General features: G+C 39.4%; 1 protein-coding gene across 2 annotated transcripts in view; it reads right to left on the bottom strand.

Annotated features, from left to right (window-relative positions):
• LOC124594444 (SWI/SNF-related matrix-associated actin-dependent regulator of chromatin subfamily A-like protein 1) overlaps positions 1 to 19,045 on the bottom strand; it is a 147,174-nt gene that overhangs the window by 20,677 nt on the left and 107,452 nt on the right. For both annotated transcript variants that reach the window (XM_047132819.1, XM_047132820.1), the window contains 2 exons: positions 10,763 to 10,870; positions 10,503 to 10,677 (listed from right to left, as the gene is read on the bottom strand). In XM_047132819.1, coding sequence (XP_046988775.1) covers positions 10,503 to 10,677; positions 10,763 to 10,870 — 283 coding nt within the window. The remainder of the gene's footprint in view (positions 1 to 10,502; positions 10,678 to 10,762; positions 10,871 to 19,045) is intronic.

Here is a 19,045-nt window from a genome sequence, read left to right as displayed (position 1 = left end):
TGACTCCTGCCAACAAGAGCGGGGGGCGGATATCATCCCACTCCGCCACGCCCGGGCGAGACAGAAGCGCATCGCCAACGGTGCAGCCGATCAGCTGATTCTGACGTTCCGCGACGGCGAGACACACGCTGGCGTCGAGCGGGCGTTGACCTCTCCGCAGCCGCCGCGAACGCCGAGCACCGAACACACCAACCGACGCCGTCGCGAGCCAAACGTCGCGGCGTAGATCATCAACGACACCGCAATCAATTGTTTTAATGACCTCATTTTTTGCATAGTGCAACAAAAATATTTGTATGCACATCCTGTACTCCAATGACATTCCAGAAACAATTAAGTGAAAGTGACCAAAGCAGTTAGTCTGTCGCTCCGCCGAGGTTTTCCCCAGGTTTCCCTACGGCCGCGCCAAATGGGGAGCGAACAGTTGACACCCCTGGGACTTCAGATATTCCGGACTAACTCGTGGTTGTATACCTTGAACTTCATCTGTATTACACTTTGTGTGCAACACACCTCAGTAATTACAACATACGATGTGACATATATAGACTATGAAAGAAACCTCTGCGTGTGGACACTGTGGACATGAAAGTGGAAATATTTATGTCAAAAAACACGAACATTTTTTATGACATAAACATTTCGGGGGGCAATATAGCGTCCCCAGTGCCATATTACGAAAAGACAATATTTATAAAGAAGACATTCATAATTTGTAAGAGATTTTTTTTTTCATGTAGCCATAAAATAATAATTTCTCTGTGTAGGTTTAGATTGCAAAGAAATAATTTATGACAGAATGATCTAAAGAGAAGCCCAGTTACACTCTTTTGTTAATTTTTTAGTCGACCTTACTTCTTCGCTTGTCTTGAATGTGTCTAGAGGGACATATTGCGTGTGCTGACGAATGTAAGCATATTTGTATGAGTTAAGCATATAATATACTGATTTAAATTTATTGTGCACTTTTAATTTGTAAGAGGTGATCCCGATTTCATGTCCGCCTTCCTTGAATTAACCTGCATTCAAGTAATTTACAGCTCAACAATCGCAGCGGCCGATGCAGCCAACGACGCCATTACGTGGCGATATTAACTTATGAAAAATTAGCGGAAGCGGAAAACTCGCCCGCTATTAGCATAATATTAATTTTTCTCCACAGCCGCACGAAGTTGCAGAAATACTTAGGTTTAAGATTCTTATTTTCAGTAGCATAGCCGAGACCCAGAGCCAGGACTCTGACTACAATACAATGGTTAACGGAGGTAAGAAAAATACTCTCGCGCGTGTGTGGGCCGCAATTGTAATTAATAACTAAAGATCTTTTGCTTTAACGTCAACTGACTAGCCGAGGAAATTTATATGAAAAGTTTATTACATTGTTCAACTTAAATATCATTTTTATGAAGGCCCACCACGTAAGTCGGCAACAATCAAAAAATAATAATAATAATAATAATAATAATAATAACATATATATTAAATTACGACGGCCGACGGACGCGAGACAGAGCTCCAAGCGCTAATAGAAAGCATTGATGCTCAAGTAGTTATAGGCGCTGAAAGCTGACTAAAGCCGGAGAGACAAGCTCAGCTGAAATTTTTGCCAAGAACCTAATGGTGTTACGAAAAGATAGGCTAAACACGGTTGGCAGTGGTGTGTTTGTTGCTATTAGAAGTAGTTTATCTTGTCACAAAATTGAAGCGGATAGTTCCTGTGAGTTAATATGGGCAGAGGTCATTGTTGGCAACAAGAGAAAAATAATAACTGGATCCTTTTACCGATCTCCCAATTCAGATGATACAATTACTGAAAGATTCAAAGAAAACTTGAGTTTGATTTCAAACATGTACTGACTCCTAGGATTATAGTTAGTGGCGACTTCAATTTACCCTTGATATGTGGGCGAAAAAACATGTTTAATTCCGGAGATACGCATAAAACATCATCTGGAATTGTGCTAAATACATTCTCTGAAAATTATTTCGAGCAGTTAGTTCATGAGCCCATGCAAATAGAAAATGGATGTGAAAACACAGTTGACTTCTTAGCAACAAATAATCCTGAGGTAATGATGAGCATGAAAAGGGGTACAGATGTGAAAACACACTTGACTTCTTAGCAACAAATAATCCTGAGGTAATGATGAGCATCAAAAGGGGTACAGTGATTAGTGAACATAGGGTTGTTGTAGCAAGATTGAATTTTGTAACCCCCAAATCCTCCAAAAATAAAAGAAAAATATACCTACACAAAAAAGCAGAAAAAAATTCACTTGACATCTTCCTGAGAGACACACTCCACTCCTTCCAAATTAGCAATATGAGTGTAGACCAGATGTAGCTTGAATTCAAAGAAATAGTATCAGCAGCAATTGAGAGATTTACACCAAATAAATCAACAAATAATGGAGCTGATCCTCCGTGCTACACAAAACGGGTCAGAACACTATTGCAGATACAATGAAACAAACATGCCAAATTTCGACAAACCCAAAATCCCCAAGATTGGCAATCTTTTACAGAAGCTAGAAATTTAGTGCTTATAATAGTTTCCACAACAAAACTTTGTCTCAAAACCTGGCAGAAAATCCAAAGAGATTCTGGTCATATATGAAGTATGCTAGTGGCAAGACACAATCAATGCCTTCTCTGTGTGATAGCAATGGAGATACTATCGAAGAAAGTGCAGCCAAAGCAGAGCTACTAAACACAGCCTTCCAAAATGCCTTCACGAAAGGAGACACAGTAAATATTCCAGAATTCAAATCAAGTACAGCTGCCAACATGAGTAACATAGAAGTAAATATCCTCGGATTAGTGAACTAACTTAAATCACTTAATAAAAGCAAGTCTTCTGGTCCAGACTATATACCAATTAGGTTACTTACTTAACAATCATACACAACTGTTCACTCAACAAAAGATCTGTACCCAAAGACTGGAAAGTTGCACAGGTCACGCCAATACTCAAGAAAGGTAGTAGTAGTAATCCACTAAATTACAGGTCCATATCATTAACAGCTGAAAGCAAGCGGAAACTACAGCCGTAATTTTTTCCGAGGGCATGCAGCTTTACTGTATTGTTAAATGATGATGGCGTCCTCTTGGGTAAAATATTCTGGAGGTAAAATAGTCCCCCACTCGGATCTCCGGGCGGGGACTACTCAGGAGGATGTTGTTATCAGGAGAAAGAAAACTGGCGTTCTATGGACTGGAGCGTGGAATGTCAGATCCTTTAATCGGGCAGGTAAGTTAGAGAATTTAAAAAGGGAAATGAATAGGTTAAAGTTAGATATAGTGGGAATTAGTGAAGCTCGGTGGCAAGAAGAACAAGACTTCAGGTCAGGTGAATACAGGGTTATAAATACAAACTCAAATAGGGGTAATGCAGCAGTAGGTTTAGTAATGAATAAAAAAAATAGGAATGCGGGTAAGCTACTACAAACAGCAAAGTGAACGTATTATTGTGGCCAAGATAGATACGAAGCCCACGCCTACTACAGTAATACAAGTTTATATGCCAACTAGCTCCGCAGATGACAAAGAGATTGATGAAATGTAAAATGAGATAAAAGATATTACTCAAACAGTGAAGGGAGACGAAAATTTAATAGTCATAGGTGACTGGAACTCGATAGTAGGAAAAGGAAGAGAAGGAAAAGTACTAGGTGAATATGCAATGGGGCAATTTTGCACAGAGCATAACTTAATCATAGCTAACACTTGGTTCAATAATCATAAAAGAAGGTTGAATACATGGAAGAAACCTGAAGATACTAGAATGTATCAGATAGATTATATAATGGTAAGACAGAGATTCAGGAACCAGGTTTTAAATTGTAAGACATTTCCAGTGGCAGATGTGGACTCTGACCACACTCTATTGGTTATGAGCTGTAGATTAAAACTGAAGAAACTGCAAAAAGGAGGAAATTTGAGGAGATGGGACCTGAATAAACTGAAAGAACCAGAGGTTGTAGAGAGCTTCAGGGAGAGCATTATGGAACGACTGACAAGAATGGGGGAAAGAAATACAGTAGAAGAAGAATGGGTAGCTCTGAGGGATGAAGTAGTGAAGGCAGCAGAGGATCAAGTAGGTAAAAAGAAGAGGGCTAATAGAAATCCTTAGGTAACAGAAGAGATACTGAATTTAATTGATGAAAGGAGAAAATACAAAAATGCAGCAAATGAAGCAGGCAAAAAGGAATACAAACGTCTCAAAAATGAGATCGACAGGAAGTGCAAAATGGCTAAGTAGGGATGGCTAGAGGACAAATGTAAGAATGTAGAGGCGCATATCGCTAGGGGTAATATAGATACTGCCTACAGGAAAATTAAAGAGACCTTTGGAGAAAAGAGAACCACTTGCATGAATATCAAGAGCTCAGATGGAAGCTCAGTTCTAAACAAAGAAGGGAAAGCAGAAAGGTGGAAGGAGTATATAGAGGGTCTATACAAGGGCGATGTTCTTGAGGACAATATTATAGAAATGGAAGAGAATGTAGACAAAGATGAAATATGAGATATGATACTGGATGAAGAGTTTGACAGAGCACTGAAAGACCTAAGTCGAAACAAGGCCCCGGGAGTAGACAACATTCCATTAGAGCTACTGACAGCCTTGGGAGAGCCAGGCCTAACAAAACTCTACCATCTAGTGAGCAAGATGTATGAGACAGCCAAAATACCCTCAGACTTCAAGAAGAATATAACAATCCCAATCCCAAAGAAAGCAGGTGTTGACAGATGTGAAAATTACCGAACTATCAGTTTAATAAGCCACGGCTGCAAAATACTAACACGAATTCTTTACAGACGAATGGAAAAACTGGTAGAAGCTGACCTTGGGGACGATCAGTTTGGATTCCGTAGAAATGTTGGAACATGTGAGGCAGCACTGACCCTACGACTTATCTTAGAAGAAAGATTCAGGAAAGGCAAACCTATGTTTCTAGCATTTGTAAATTTAGAGAAAGCTTTTGACAATGTTGACTGGAATACTCTCTTTCAAATTCTAAAGGTGGCAGGGGTAAAATACAGGGAGCGAAAGGCTATTTACAATTTGTACAGAAACCAGATGGCAGCTATAAGAGTTGAGGGGCATGAAAGGGAAGCAGTGGTTGGGAAGGGAGTGAGACAGGATTGTAGCCTATCCCTGATGTTATTCAATCTGTATATTGAGCAAGCAGTTATGGAAACAAAAGAAAAATTCAGTGTAGGTATTAAAACCCATGGAGAAGAAATAAAAACTTTGAGGTTCACCGATGACATTGTAATTCTGTCAGAGACAGCAAAGGACCTGGAAAAGCAGTTGAACGGAATGGACACTGTCTTGAAAGGAGGACGTAAGATGAACATCACCAAAAGCAAAACGAGGATAATGGAATGTAGTTGAATTAAATCGGGTGATGCTGAGGGAATTAGATTAGGGAATGAGATGCTTAAAGTAGTAAAGGAGTTTTGCTATTTGGGGAGCAAAATAACTGATGATGGTCAAAGTAGAGAGGATATAAAATGTAGACTGGCAATGGCAAGGAAAACATTTCTGAAGAAGAGAAATTTGTTAACATCGAGTATAGATTTAAATGTCAGGAAGTCTTCTGAAAGTATTTGTATGGAGTGTAACCATGTATGGAAGTGAAACATGGACGATAAATAGTTTAGACAAGAAGAGAATAGAAGCTTTCGAAATGTGGTGCTACAGAAGAATACTGAAGATTAGATGGGTAGATCACATAATTAACGAGGAGGTACTGAATAGAATTGGAAAGAAGAGAAATTTGTGGCACGACTTGACTAGAAGAAGGGATAGGTTGGTAGGGCATATTCTGAGGCATCAAGGGATCACCAATTTAGTATTGGAGGGCAGTGTGGAGGGTAAAAATCGTAGAGGGAGACCAAGAGATGAATACACTAAACAGATTCAGAAGGATGTAGGTTGCAGTAGGTACTGGGAGACGAAGAAGCTTGCACAGGATAGAGTAGCATGGAGAGCTGCATCAAACCAGTCTCTGGACTAAAGACCACAACATCAACATCATTAACATCAATATGCAGCAGGATTTTGGAACATATACTGTGTTAGAACATTATGAATTACCTCGAAGAATGTGGTGTATTGACACACAGTCAACATGGATTTAGGAAACACAACTAGTTCTTTACTCACATGAAGTGCTGAGTGCTACTGACAAGGAATTTCAGATTGATTCTGTATTTCTGGATTTCCGGAAGGCTGTTGACACTGTACCATGCAAATGGCTTGTAGTGAAATTGCGTATGGAATATCATCTCAGTTATGTGCCTGGATTCGTGATTTCCTGTCAGAGAGGTCACAGTTTGTACTAACTGACAGAAAGTCATTGAGTAAAACAGAATGATTTCTGGTGTTCCCCGAGGTAGTGCTATAAGTCCTCTGCTTTTCCTTACCTATACAGACAATTTGGGAGACAAGTTGAGCACCCGTTTTAGGTTGTCTGCAGATGATGCTGCCATTTATCATCTAGTAAAGTCATCAGAAGATCAAAACAAATTGCAAAACGATTTAGAAAAGATATCTGTAAGGAGCGAAAATTGGCAATTGACCCTAAATGACGAAAAGCATGAGGTCATCCACATGAGTGCTAAAAGGAATCCGTTAAACTTCAGTTACACGCTAAATCCATCAAATCTAAAGGCTGTAAATTCAACTAAATACCTAGGAATTACAATTACGAACAACTTAAATTGGAAGGAACACATAGAAAATGTTGTGGGGAAGGTTAATCAAAGACTGCATTATACGGCAGGACACTTGGAAAATGTATCAGGTCTACTAAGGAGGCTGTCTATACTACACTTGTCTGTCTTCTTTTAGAATATTGCTGCGTGGTGTGGGTCCTTACCAGATAGGATTGATGGACCACATTGAAGAAGTTCAAAGAAGGGCAGCACATTTTGTATCATCGCAAATAAGGGAGAGAGATCGTCACTGAAATAATACAGGATTTGGTGTGGACATCATTAAAACAAAGGTATTTTTCGTTGCAGTGGAGACTTCTCATGAAATTCCAGTCACCAACTTTCTCCTCCGAATGCGAAAATATTTTGTTTATACCAACCTACATACGGAGAAATGATCACCATGATAAAATAATGGAAATCAGAGCTCATACGGGAAGATACAGGTGTTCGTTCTTTCCGCCCGCTATACGAGATTGGAATAATAGAGAATTGTGAAGGTGGTTCGATGAACTCTCTGCCAGGCACTTAAATGTGATTTGCAGAGTATCCATGCAAATGTAGATGTGCTTCCTACCATATGACTCTTTATTATTTATAAAGATGATAAATAACACTATATTTTATAATCAGGTATGTTACTTAGCAATGTGCCAGTTATTGAAAATGGAGGTTGTCAGCAACAAGAAACATTTCTTTTCGGTTAATTGTTATATTTGGGTTGCATGAAATCATGTCATTTTCTAAAAAGCCATCACAAACGCTCACTTGTACAGCAATGTGTCATTAAGAGTCATCCTTTGTTTTTGTGTATTTGTGTTTTGATGGGTGGGAAAAGATATGTTGTAGTTTGATCTACATTTTCAATTAATTAAAATGTAAATATTCCAATAGATCAAAATTTATTTTGCAAGCACAGTTTGCTGTCCTTACTAGCATCTATGACTGCTTTTCAGAGGAACTGGGGGAAAACACAACTAAAACCAACCTTTTTTGTTAGTTTTTTTATTTGGGTTTCATTGAATGAAACAATTAATTGTTAAAATTAAAATGCTCACTGAGAATTGCAAAAGCAGGGAACCATTTGCGGCTGTGAATGTCATCAAGGATTGCCTGGTCAACTTGGCGGCTTGTATTTGTCCAGCAGGCCTCACAGAAAAATTTGAAAAAATAACTCTTTCATCTCAAACTGTTGCTTACTGAGTTGAAGATGTGGCCTCAGATATGGAGCAGCAATTAATGGACAGAGCAGCAAACTTCGTTTCATTTTCTATCACTCTTGACGAGACAACAGATGTTGGGGGTATATCTCAGCTCATCATATTCATTCGAGGGGTCAACGACAATCTGTATGTCACAGAAGAATTTCTCAACCTTATACCTTTAAAAGACACAACCGCAGGTTTTGGCGTTTTTCTACCGTGGAAAATTTGTTCGAGTCAATGTGTCTCAAATGGGAACACCTGATCAGTGTAACAATGGATGATAAATACGCTACAAGGGATACGCACTGGAATCCTGTGTTACATCAGGTCAAAAACGGCTGAAGTTGGCTGTTCCTTATTCGCAGCAGTCCATTGTCTTGTAGACCAGGAGGCACTTTGTGCAAAGATTGTCAACACAAAAAATGTTAAGGACATAGTTGTTCGAACGGTATCTTTGTTCACATGGACTCGCACATTACCAATTTAAAGAATTTCTGGCTGATATCGAAACAGAATACCCAGACATCTCCTACCGTGCTGAAGTAAGATTGCTGAGCAGGGGGAAGGTGCTTCATCAGTTTTGCTCCTTGATGAATGAAATCAGCACCCTTTGGAAATGAAAGGACGTCCAGAAGAATTACTTCGTGATCCAAAGTGGATGGCGAACTCGGCTTTTTTGTATGACCTAACTGGTCATTTAAAGACTTTGAACATTTCACTCAATGGCAAAAATCACTCTGCTGTTGATTTAGTGCAGATGATTCAAGCATTTAAAAAAATTCCTTTTTGGGAAAAACAGTTGTGCATGAAGAATTGTGGACACTCCCCTACATTAGACAGCGTTAAAAAAGATGTGGATTTTTCAAATTATGTTCAAATCATTTGCAAATTATGATAAGAGTTTGGAAACAGATTTTTTGAGATAAGTGAGCTTCAACCGGTCTTAGATATATTTGTTCACCCATTTTCCCTTTGGCCAGAGGACATCTCACAAGTGTTTCAACTAGAGCTGATTGACCTCCAGTACAATATCTGCCTGAAGGACTGCTTTCTTATGTGTAAAACTTTGGATGATTTTTAAAGCTGTTTTCCATGAAAGAAGTATTCTCTCCTGCACAAGCACACAGCCAAAGTTCTCTCAATGTTTCAGTCCATGTATATTTGTGAGCACTTTTTCTCCCTTTATACCTTGCTAAAACTCAGCAATAAAAATTCGACTAATTCTTTGAGGTTAGCAGTCTCCCGGAATATTGTACCAAACCTAGACAAAATCATTTCCTCAAAACAGAAAAAGGTGTAAAATGTTAATTGTCTCCTTTAACAATGTTGACTGTAAGGATTAAAGATCTTTATAACCTTAATTCTATTTTTTAAATACATTTTCAAACTTGGTCAATTAAAATTATTGTGTCCAAAACAGCAAACTAAGGATCTGATGTCTAAGCTCAGAAAAGGGACACAAAAAGCTGTAGCACAAAGTACAACAAAAAATATTTACTTGTAACTACTAACAGTAAGAATGAGATTTTCACTCTACAGCGGAGTGTGCGCTGATATGAAACTTCCTGGCAGATTAAAACTGTGTGCTGGACCGAGACTCGAACTCGGGACCTTTGCCTTTCGCGGGCAAGTGCTCTACCGTTTGGAAGGTAGGAGACGAGGTACTGGCAGAAGTAAAGCTGTGAGGGCGGGGCGTGAGTTGTGCTTGGGTAGCTCAGACGGTAGAGCACTTGCCCGCGAAAGGCAAAGGTCCCAAGTTCGAGTCTCGGTCCGGCACACAGTTTTCATCTGCCAGGAAGTTTCATATCAGCGCACACTCCGCTGTACAGTGAAAATTTCATTCCAGAAACATCCCCCAGGCTGTGGCTAAGCCATGTCTCCGCAATATCCTTTCTTTCAGGAGTGCTAGTTCTGCAAGGTTCGCAGGAGAGCTTCTGTAAAATTTGGAAGGTAGGAGACGAGGTACTGGCAGAAGTAAAGCTGTGAGGACGGGGTGTGAGTCGTGCTTGGGTAGCTCAGACAGTAGAGCACTTGCCCACGAAAGGCAAAAGTCCCAAGTTCGAGTCTTGGTCCGGCACACAGTTTTAATCTGCCAGGAAGTTTCAGTAAGAATGAGACTCGCGCGCGCGCAACACTATTGCGTCTGCGTCAGAAAACTACAAAGTTCTTCTTCGATTCTTGTTTTGGATATTATTTTCTAAAGCTATGCAGTGATTCTGCCACAAGAGCACTAATTGTTACCTAAACAGTAAATTGTTTGCCTGTTGTACCACTCATCGACCACTTTTACAGAACTGCGGTTCCTCTGTTATTTTGTTTACACTGGATCTGACCAAGGGGACAGTCCAGCACAGAGCAGTGCTGTGCGCTCCCACTCACTCTGGAGCTATCTCTCTTGCTCCTATGCCGACACCAGCAACACACAGTCACATACAGGGCATTGAACTACACTGCCTTGCACCCACAGAGCATGGCCACACCTGCCGGGTGCAATTCTTGGATGAGCCTGTTTTAAACAATAGAAATATATCTTCATCAAAAATTTATAAATGAAACTATAACATGCTTACTTACACCAGGGTTCCAAAAAAGCTCTGCAAAAACGACAAGTTTGGCAGCTGTTAGAGTTATTCCAGCATTAGCTGCAGTAATTGACAAAAGAGCTGCAGAATAATTGTCATCAAATTGGAACTTGTCACATAAAGCCTTCCTCTCACTGGCTGTAGTTGAGCCATCAATTTTTATGTACCTGATAAAGGCAAATATATATACAAATTTCTGCCTTAAGATGTTTGTAGAAACAGTAGATAGTTTCAATTTGTGAAAATACTTACGAGGCTTTCTTGTCTTCCATCGTTTTTGAAAGACCATCCATCACAACCTTATGGTGAACAAAACAAATGAACTTCTTCCCAGCCTCTAGCAAATCGGCTATGTAATCCCTGAGGAAAGCAAGGATTATCAATCACTATGAATTCTATTACATGACTTCAATATATATTCTGGAAATATATTTTAGTTTAGAGTCCAGAACATCTGAACGTAATTGTCATTTATTACTTGTTCTGGTAGCTTAGTGACAATCTTAAGAAATAAGGGTTATGCACCTTATCTATTTCACAGATTTTCAATTTTCCTGTACAAATTATTGTCAAGTTAATGCAGAATAATTCTAAAGTCTCAGTTCATTAAAATGTGGCTGAAGCTATGAAAATCATACACGTTATCCTCTTTACAGAAGTTAGTTTTAATGCTCTCATGATGTTTAAACAAAAAGACAAACTTAAACATTCCTTATCACTGTACATTTTCAACTGCTCTTTAATGAGTCCACGTCTTAACCCCATTTCGAAATACACTCACTGGACAAAACAGCCCTTAATATTCTCTGTATACAATTAAATTCCTGCCATTATCTTTCATCGGATTTTAAGATTACTGTACAGTTTTTTAACTGTATAATATGTATAAAATTTCATACAATCATACGCTGATGTTTGAGTTGTACCTAGGACAGGGCTGCTGTTTCTATCAGTAGTAATACCACACAATAACCAGAATAAAATTTAAGTTCCAGTAGTCATATATTCAGGCATAGGTAAAAATGGGGTTCAAGGCAGGCAATCACTAACTGCCAAACAAAATATCAAGTGAAAAGTATAAGACACTGAACAAAGAAACAATTCTTAACACTGAAACACATTTAAGAATTTCACTTCTGATGACACAGTGGAAAATGGAAAAGCCACCATGACTGAAATTCCAGAAACTGATTTGAAGGCAATCAATAGACAGAAGATGAGAAGTGGTAAAGATACAGTGAAATGGTGCAGGAAAGAATCAGTAGACACCATACATAAGGAAGCAGTAATAAGGGAGGAGTGAAAGAACACAGAGAACTTCCCAAATAATAGTAATAAATAAAAATTGTAAGGAAAGTCTGACCCTTGTTTATAAAGCATGGTTGGTTGTGGTCTTCAGTCCTGAGACTGGTTTGATGCAGCTCTCCATGATACTCTATCCTGTGCAAACTTCTTCATCTCCCAGTACCCACTGCAGCCTACATCCTTCTGAATCTGCTTAGTGTATTCATCTCTTGGTCTCCCTCTACGGTTTTTACCCTCCACGCTGTCCTTCAGTACTAAATTGGTGATCCCTTGATGCCTCAGAATACGTCCTACCAACCGATCCCTTCTTCTAGTCAACTTGTGCCACAAACTCCCCTTCTCCCCAATTCTGTTCAATACCACCTCATTAGTTATGTGATCTACCCATCTAATCTTCAGCGTTCTTCTGTAGCACCACATTTCGAAAGCTTCTATTCTCTTCTTGTCTAAACTATTTATTGTCCATGTTTCACTTCCATACATGGCTACACTCCATACAAACACTTTCAAAAACGACTTCATGACACTTAAATCAATACTCGATGTTAACAAATTTCTCCTCTTCAGAAACGCTTTCCTTGCCATTGCCAGTCTACATTTTATATTCTCACTACTTCGACCATCGTCAGTTATTTTGCTACCCAAATAGCAAAACTCCTTCACTTTACTCACTTCCTAATCTAATTCCCTCAACATCACCCGACTTGATTCGACTACATTCCATTATCCTCGTTTTGCTTTTGTTGATGTTCATCTTATACCCTCCTATCAAGACACTGTCCATTCCGTTCAACTGTTCTTCCAGGTCCTTTGCTGTCTATGACAGAATTACAATGTCATTGGCGAACCTCAAAGTTTTTATTTCTTCTCCATGGATTTTAATACCTACTCCGAACTTTTCTTTTGTTTCCTTTACTGCTTGCTCAATATACAGATTGAATAGCATCGGGGAGAGACTACAACCCTGTCTCACTCCCTTCCCAACCACTGCTTCCCTTTCATGTCCCTGGTTTCTGTACAAATTGTAAATAGCCTTTCGCTCCCTGTATTTTACCCGTGCCACCTTCAGAATTTGAAAGATAGAATTCCAGTCAACATTGTCAAAAGCTTTCTCTAAGTCTACAAATGCTAGAAATGTAGGTTTGCCTTTCCTTAATCTTTCTTCTAAGATGAGTCGTAGGCTCAGTATTGCCTCACGTGTTCCAACATTTCTATGGAATCCAAACTCATCTTCCCCGAGGTCGGCTTCTACCAGTTTCCCCATTCGTCTGTAAAGAATTCGTGTTAGTATTTTGCAGCCGTGGCTTATTAACTGAAACTGATAGTTCGGTAATTTTCACATCTGTCAACGGAATTTTGCCTGTCTCATACATCTTGCTCACCAGATGGTAGAGATTTGTCAGACTGGCTCTCCCAAGGCTTTCAGTAGTTTTAATGGAATGTTGTCTACACCCGGGGCCTTGTTTCGACTTAGGTCTTTCAGTGCTCTGTCAAACTCTTCACGCAGTATCATATCTCCCATTTCATCTTCATCTACATCCCCTTCCATTTCCACAATATTGTCCTCAAGAACATCGCCCCTGTATAGACCCTCTATATACTCCTTCCACCTTCCTGCTTTTCCTTCTTTGCTCAGAACTGGGTTTCCATCTGAGCTATTGATATTCATGCAAGTGGTTCTCTTTTCTCCAAAGGTCTCTTTGATTTTCCTGTAGGCAGTATCTATCTTACCTCTCGTGAGATAAGCCTCTACATCCTTACATTTGTCCTCTAGCCATCCCAGCCATCCCAGTGGTAGATGTGGACTCTGACCACAATCTCTTGGTTATGAACTGCAGATTGAAACTGAAGAAACTGCAAAAAGGTGGGAATTTAAGGAGATGGGACCTGGATAAACTGACTAAACCAAAGGTTGTACAGAGTTTCAGGGAGAGCATAAGGGAACAATTGACAGGAATGGGGGAAAGAAATGCAGTAGAAGAAGAATGGGTAGCTCTGAGGGATGAAGTAGTGAAAGCAGCAGACGATCAAGTAGGTAAAAAGATGAGGGCTAATAGAAATCCTTGGGTAACAGAAGAGATATTGAATTTAATTGATGAAAAGATAAAATATAAAAATGCAGTAAATGAAGCAGGCAAAAAGGAATACAAACGTCTCAAAAATGAGATCGACAGGAAGTGCAAAATGGCTAAGCAGGGATGGCTAGAGGACAAATGTAAGGATGTAGAGGCTTGTCTCACTAGGGGTAAGATAGATACTGCCTACAGGAAAATTAAAGAGACCTTTGGAGAGAAGAAAACCACTTGTATGAATATCAAGAGCTCAGATGGCAACCCAGTTCTAAGCAAAGAAGGGAAGGCAGAAAGGGGGAAGGAGTATATAGAGGGTTTATACAAGGGCGATGTACTTGATGACAATATTATGGAAATGGAAGAGGATGTAGATGAAGATGAAATGGGAGATACGATACTGCGTGAAGAGTTTGACAGAGCACTGAAAGACCTGAGTCGAAACAAGTCCCCGGGAGTCGACAACATTCCATTAGAACTACTGACTGCCTTGGGAGAGCCAGTCCTGACAAAACTATACCATCTGGTGAGCAAGATGTATGAGACAGGTGAAATACCCTCAGACTTCAAGAAGAATATAATAATTCCAATCCCAAAGAAAGCAGGTGTTGACAGATGTGACAATTACCGAACTATCAGTTTAATAAGTCACAGCTGAAAAAAAAAAAAAATACTAACGCGAATTCTTTACAGACGAATGGAAAAACTGGTAGAAGCGGACCTCGGGGAAGATCAGTTTGGATTCCGTAGAAATGTTGGAACACGAGAGGCAATACTAACCTTACGACTTATCTTAGAAGAAAGATTAAGAAAAAGCAAACCTACGTTTCTAGCATTTGTAGACTTAGAGAAAACTTTTGACAATGTTGACTGGAATACTCTCTTTCACATTTTAAAGGTGGCAGGGGTAAAATACAGGGAGCGAAAGGCTATTTACAATTTGTACAGAAACCAGATGGCAGTTATTAGAGTCGAGGGACATGAAAGGGAAGCAGTGGTTGGGAAGGGAGTGAGACAGGGTTGTAGCCTCTCCCCGATGTTATTCAATCTGTATATTGAGCAAGCAGTAAAGGAAACAAAAGAAAAATTAGGAGTAGGTATTAAAATTCATGGAGAAGAAGTAAAAACTTTGAGGTTCGCCGATGACATTGTAATTCTGTCAGAGACAGCAAAGGGCTTGGAAGAGCAGTTGAATGGAATGGACAGTGTCTTGAAAGGAGGCTATAAGATGAACATCAACAAAAGCAAAACAAGGATAATGGAATGTAGTCAAATTAAATCGGGTGATGCTGAGGGAATTAGATTAGGAAATGACACACTTAAAGTAGTAAAGGAGTTTTGCTATTTAGGGAGTAAAATAACTGATGATGGTCAAAGTAGAGAGGATATAAAATGTAGACTGGCAATGGCAAGGAAATCGTTTCTGAAGAAGAGAAATTTGTTAACATTGAGTATAGATTTAAGTGTCAGGAAGTCGTTTCTGAAAGTATTTGTATGGAGTGTAGCCATGTATGGAAGTGAAACATGGACGATAACTAGTATGGACAAGAAGAGAATAGAAGCTTTTGAAATGTGGTGCTACAGAAGAATGCTGAAGATAAGGTGTGTAGATCACGTAACTAATGAGGAGGTATTGAATAGGATTGGGGAGAAGAGAAGTTTGTGGCACAACTTGACTAGAAGAAGGGATCGGTTGGTAGGACATGTTTTGAGGCATTAAGGGATCACAAATTTAGCATTGGAGGGCAGCGTGGAGGGTAAAAATCGTAGAGGGAGACCAAGAGATGAATACACTAAGCAGATTCAGAAGGATGTAGGTTGCAGTAGGTACTGGGAGATGAAGAAGCTTGCACAGGATAGAGTAGCATGGAGAGCTGCATCAAACCAGTTTCAGGACTGAAGACCACAACAACAACAACATATTAAAGCTACTCCTGCGTTACCCCTTTATAAAGCATAATATCAGCAATACGAAAACATGCTCTGAACTGAAATGAAAAAAAAGGTAAAACTGAAGCACTGGAGCATGAAACTGCAGTGCAGTGCAAATAATTCTTATGCTCCCAGATTTGACTGTGAAGTATTATGGATAGACAGTTGTAAAGTATTTGGCAACAGCTTCTTTTTTAGAGAAATCCTGATTTCATTTGGACTAGAATGGCATCTCCATCTGATTGTGGTGAGCATAAGGCTTTACTTTCCAACAAATATTTTGGACTCCGAAACAAGCAGAGATTGAAACATTCTAACATACACATATCATTTGACACGAAGACTGCCTACATGCTCTTTGATATCAACTTCAAACATCCATACGTTTTGCTTCTCACTGCCAGCACTAAGAGTGGCACCAACACCAGGAGAACTCCACTGATGGGAGCTTGCTTTACAGCACGTTACTGGTATGTACCACCCACGAGACTTCAACATACAACATTATTATTTACACCCCCTAGCCACCTCTATTGTCCTTTCTCCACTAAATACTGTCATCTTTTACTCATCTATTCAACATTTGCCTAGATTACCATTTCCCATTATTAGCAATATAATGTTTTCACTGTTTTCCTGTTCTCTTGTGCCTCTACTGGCACAGCATGTATTTCCCACTGTAACTGTAAAAGAGTCCACTGCCTCCATTCCTTTCTTCTTTTTTCATAGAGTAAGAAACCTCTGAGCCTGAAAGCTCATGTTTCTGTCTCCTGCTTCTTCTGTCTGTGTTTGCTATCCTCCTGCTAATTAGTTTTTGTTCTATCTGACTACAGTTCCATTCTGAAGATCAAAGTTCTTCAGACAGGGTGTTTTGCTTAGTAGTGCTTCTATAGTAGTAATCCGATGATATGTGTGTAATGAAGACAGAACTTAAGTTTGCTAGCAATGGAAACAACTCTGCCTCTTTCTCACCTCATTTAATTACATCAAACTTCCTGGCAGATTAACCTGGCGTGAGTCAGGTCAGGTATGTCATACCCGAGATGTTTTGAAGCGCTGATTATTGAATGCCATTGTTGCCATACAAATCTTGCTGGCACAGTAGCTGGAGGTAAGGTAAGGGAGAGGCGGGCAAGATGCAGTGTTGAATTTATTGTTGCACCTGAGTCAGAGGTAGATACACGTGTGCAAAGGTGGAGGGTATGTCACACCCAACCTTGTAGTCCGTGTTATATTTTCGAGCTGTCAGCAGGTTTATGAGAGATATAGTTATTTACATTATTCTTTGATTTATTTACAGATCTTATATTTCTCAAAATGTCTTGTGAAAAATATGAACGTCAGCTACAAGAATGACTAGAAGTTTTAGGAACTGTTCAAATGCTAGTTCCTGTGACTCCGGGAGTGAAGGAGAGTTTGACAAAGTTTCTCAAAGAAGTGAAGAAAGTGATTCAGAGTAAGAGGGTATTTTGGATGATTTAGAAGAGCCAAAATCTGCGTTAGTGGCTCCTAGTCAGTCACCTGAGGTACATGGGATATTTTTTATACTTCCAAAGATGGTACAAAATGGATGAAGGATTGACCTAGCAAAGTGTTCGTATTCATTCAGAGAATATTGTTACCAATTCTCCAGGTGTAAAAGGTGCTGCAAAACTTGCCAAAACAGAGACTGAATGTTGGAGTCTTTTTATAACAAACAGTGTGTTGAATACTGTACTTAGACATACAAAAGATCAAATAAGGAATAACATGGGAAAATATCCAGTAAATAAAGAGCAGTACCACATGAACAATGTAGCTTTGGAGGATTTGAAGGTATTTATGAGACTTTTTTATACAGTGGGCCCGCTCAGACAGACAAAACTTGAACGTGGTGTACAGATGGTACTGGAGTTGCAATCTTTCGCACTACAATGTCACTGCCGAGGCTTTACTTTCTCCAAAATTGTTTGAGATTCAATGATAAGAAAACCCAGGACAAGAGGAAAAAGACTAACAATCTGGCTGCTACAAGAGATATTTTTGATAATTTTGTTGAAAATATTTAACAGCACTACGTGTCTGAGAACCTTACTATTGATGAGATGCTGTTATCTTCCCAAGGGAGATGTCCTTTCCGTGTACACACGCCAATCAAACCAGCCAAATATGGCATAAAAATATATGCTCTTGTAGATGTGAAGACATTCTACATCCTCAAACTGGAAGTATACTCGGGAAAACAACCACCAGCACCTTACCAGCTTAGTAATAAAGCATATGATATTGTAAACTGTTACTTGGAGCCAATAATGAAAACAAATAGGAATTTGACATTCGGTAATTGGTTTACTAGTTACCCCCTTATGCTCCATCTCTTGAAAGAACATTCATTGACTTTTGGCACAGTCCGTAAAAACAAGATGAGTGTACCTGAGATGTTCATAAAAGAAACAGAAGTATATAGTTATCGATTTGGGTCCCAGAATGACGTTACATTGGTGTACTACGTGCCTAAAAAACAGTTGTGCTGGTTATGTCAACTTTACACCATGATAAAAACATAGACTAATCAACAGGTGATAAAAGAAAACCGTAAATGATTACTTATCACAATGCAACTAAAACTGGTGTCGCTGTCGCAGATGAACTAAGTGCCACTTATGATGTTGCTCGCAACGGCAAACATTGGCCTATGAAATCTTTTATGTATGCTCAATATGGCTGCCATAAATGCCATCACAGTCTACAGAGAAAATAACAAAGGTGAAAAAACATGCATGAAGCACCGAGATTTCATTCGTAATTCAGATTTGAATCTGGTAAATGACAGTCTTTGCATTAGACAAGAAAACATATGTCTTTCAAGGGAAATTCAAAAGACGATTGCTGATCAACTGGGAGAGAGAGAGAGAGAGAGAGAGAGAGAGAGAGAGAGAGAGAGAGAAACTGGTAGATACGTCAGGTGTATGTTGAGATCCTCACCAGGTCAAATTAAAGGAAGATGTGAAAGCAATCATTAGCAGTAGTTCGATCAATGTACAGGTATTAAGGAGATGCTTCATGAATTCAAATGGGAATCCCTGGAGTAAAGATGACATTTCCTTCGTGGGACATTATTGAGAAAAGTGAAGAACCTGAATTTTAGTCTGACTGCCACCAATGTACATTTTGTGTGAAGACCACAAAGATAAGAGAATTTAGGGCTTGTACTGAGGCATATTGACAGTTGTTTTTCCCTCATCCTGTT

This window comes from Schistocerca americana, chromosome 2, assembly GCF_021461395.2.
Source record: "Schistocerca americana isolate TAMUIC-IGC-003095 chromosome 2, iqSchAmer2.1, whole genome shotgun sequence".
NCBI lineage: Eukaryota > Metazoa > Arthropoda > Insecta > Orthoptera > Acrididae > Schistocerca > Schistocerca americana.
This window is presented reverse-complemented; position numbering and strand designations above follow the sequence as displayed.